General features: G+C 44.0%; 1 protein-coding gene across 2 annotated transcripts in view; it reads right to left on the bottom strand.

Annotated features, from left to right (window-relative positions):
- POLR3F (RNA polymerase III subunit F) overlaps positions 1 to 2,555 on the bottom strand; it is a 20,418-nt gene that overhangs the window by 4,594 nt on the left and 13,269 nt on the right. For both annotated transcript variants that reach the window (XM_017512669.1, XM_017512668.2), the window contains one exon: positions 171 to 314. In XM_017512669.1, coding sequence (XP_017368158.1) covers positions 171 to 314 — 144 coding nt within the window. The remainder of the gene's footprint in view (positions 1 to 170; positions 315 to 2,555) is intronic.

The following is a 2,555-nucleotide window of genomic DNA, read 5'->3' on the forward strand; positions in this document are numbered from 1 at the left end:
AGATACGGGGTTTCACCATGTTGACCAGGATGGTCTCGATCTCTTGACCTTGTGATCCACCCGCCTCGGCCTCCCAAAGTGCTGGGATTACAGGCTTGAGCCACCGCGCCCGGCCATGAAAAGCTTTTTAAAAGAAAGTTTGCAGTGATGTTTCCTCAATCATACCTCACCTTGGATTGTAGAAATTTAAAACACTGTTGGTTAAGCACCTCTACAAATTCAGATTCAAAATCCTGGTCACTGTACCAGGCTCCACCAGTCACAGACCGGTCTGGCTGCAGGTTATACAGCATATACACCTTCTTTTTTGAGGCCTAGGAAAGAACATGCACAGTTCACGTGTTATAACAATTTCCAAAAATGAAAATAAAACACCTATATTGTGAAACAGTTTAACATTTACAGAATTATTGCAAAGACAGTACAGAGAGCTCCTATACACTCCATGCATTTCCCCTATTTTTAACATCTTGTATTAGTGTGGTACACTTATCACGATTAATGAACTAATATTGATAAATCATGACTAACTAAAGGCCATTATTAACTAAAAACAGCAAAAGGTTGCTGAGTGTGGCAAATCTGAATCTTTATTAGATTTCATTAGTCTGAATGTCCTTTTTATGCGCCAGGATTCCATCCAGGACATCATACTACATTTGGGTGTCATCTCTCTCAGGCTTCTTTTAGTTGTGACAATTTCTCAAACACCATATTTCTATGACTATGGACTCATGAGTATTTATTTTATACTTTGAGTTACATTCCAATACTTCATCGTTATTCTCACGTTGGAAGCTTTGGGCATTGGAAGCTTTTCATTTGGTTCCTGTATCCCTTTGACATATTCCCATTAGTGTGTGTGTGTGTGTGTGTGTGTGTGTGTGAGAGAGAGAGAGAGACAGAGAGAGAGAGAGAGAGAGAGTGTGTGTGTGTGTGTGTGTGTGTGTGTGTATTTTAGTAGCTTTTTTTTTTTTGAGACAGAGTCTTGCTCTGTTGCCCCGGCTGGAGTGCAGTGGTGCAATCTCAGCTCATTGCAACCTCTACCTCCGGGGTTCAAGCGATTCTCCTGCCCCAGCCTCCCAAGTAGCTGGGGTTCCAGGCACGTACCACCACAGCTAATTTTTGTAGTTTTAGTAGAGTTGGGATTTCACCATGTTAGCCAGGCTGGTCTTGAACTCCTGACCTCAGGTTATCCATTTGCCTTGGCTTCCCAAAGTGCTGGGATTACAGTCATGAGCCACCACGCCTGCCTATTTTAGCACCTTCTTACTTTCCAGCACTACAAGATGTCAGGAACATTTTCTATATGTTCATTTTATTGCAGGACAGTATTAGAAACCAAGACTTGGGCACTAGACATGTTCACTGCCATCGAGATGCCATCAATTCTAGGCCTTCTCAGTCGGCAGCACAAGATTTATGTATGCAAATTAACCCCTGTATACTCATTTCTAAATGTAACCATCTTTATATTTATATTAAATTACACAAGAGTCCGTACTAATGTTTTCAAGTCTCATCCATTGCTACATGGANTATACTCATTTCTAAATGTAACCATCTTTATATTTATATTAAATTACACAAGAGTCCGTACTAATGTTTTCAAGTCTCATCCATTGCTACATGGATCATTCTAACTTCCCTTGTTTATCTGCAACTGCCCACTCCAACAGAGAGGAACCCAAATTTCACTGGGTGTTTAATGAAGAATCTGAGCCAAGCATGGTGGCTCACACCTGTAATCCCAGCACCCTGGGAGGCTGAAGTGGGCAGATGTTTGAGTCTAGGATTTTAAGACAGGCCTAGGCAACATGGTAAAACCCTGTCTCTACAAAAATACAAAAATTAGGCCAGGTGCGGTGGCTCATGCCTGTAATCTGAGCACTTTGGGAGGCTGAGGTGGGAAGATCACAAGGTCAGGAATTCGAGACCAGCCTGTCCAAAATGGAGAAATCCAGTCTCTACTAAAAATACAAAATTAGCTGAGTATGGTGGCACATGCCTGTAATCCCAGTTACTCAGGAGGCCGAAGCAGGAGTGGTGAGCCAAGATCGTGCCACTGCGCTCCAGTCTGGGCAACAGAGCAAGACTCCATCTCAAAAAAAAAAAAAAAAAAAAAAATTAGCTGGGCATGGCGACATGTGCCTATAGTCTCAGCTATTTGGGAGGCTATGGTGGGAGGATGGCTTGAGGCCAGGAGGTTGATCTTGCAGTGATCATCCCCCTGCACTCCAGCCTGGGTGACAGAGCCAGACCCTGTCTCAAAAAATAAAAAAAATTAGCTGGGCATGGTGGCATGTACCTGTAATCCCAGCTACTAGGGAGGCTGTGGTGGGAGGATGGCTTGAGGCCAGGAGGTTGATGCTGCAGTGAGCCATGATCGTCCCACTGCATTCCAGCCTAGGTGACAGAGCCAGACCATGTCTAAAAAAAAAGAAAAATAGGGCCGGGCGTGGTGGCTCACGCCTGTAATCCCAGCACTTTGGGAGGCCGAGGCGGGTGGATCACGAGGTCAAGAAATCGAGACCATCCTGGTCAACATGGTGAAA

Source organism: Cebus imitator, unplaced genomic scaffold, assembly GCF_001604975.1.
Source record: "Cebus imitator isolate Cc_AM_T3 unplaced genomic scaffold, Cebus_imitator-1.0 Scaffold475, whole genome shotgun sequence".
Taxonomy (NCBI): domain Eukaryota; kingdom Metazoa; phylum Chordata; class Mammalia; order Primates; family Cebidae; genus Cebus; species Cebus imitator.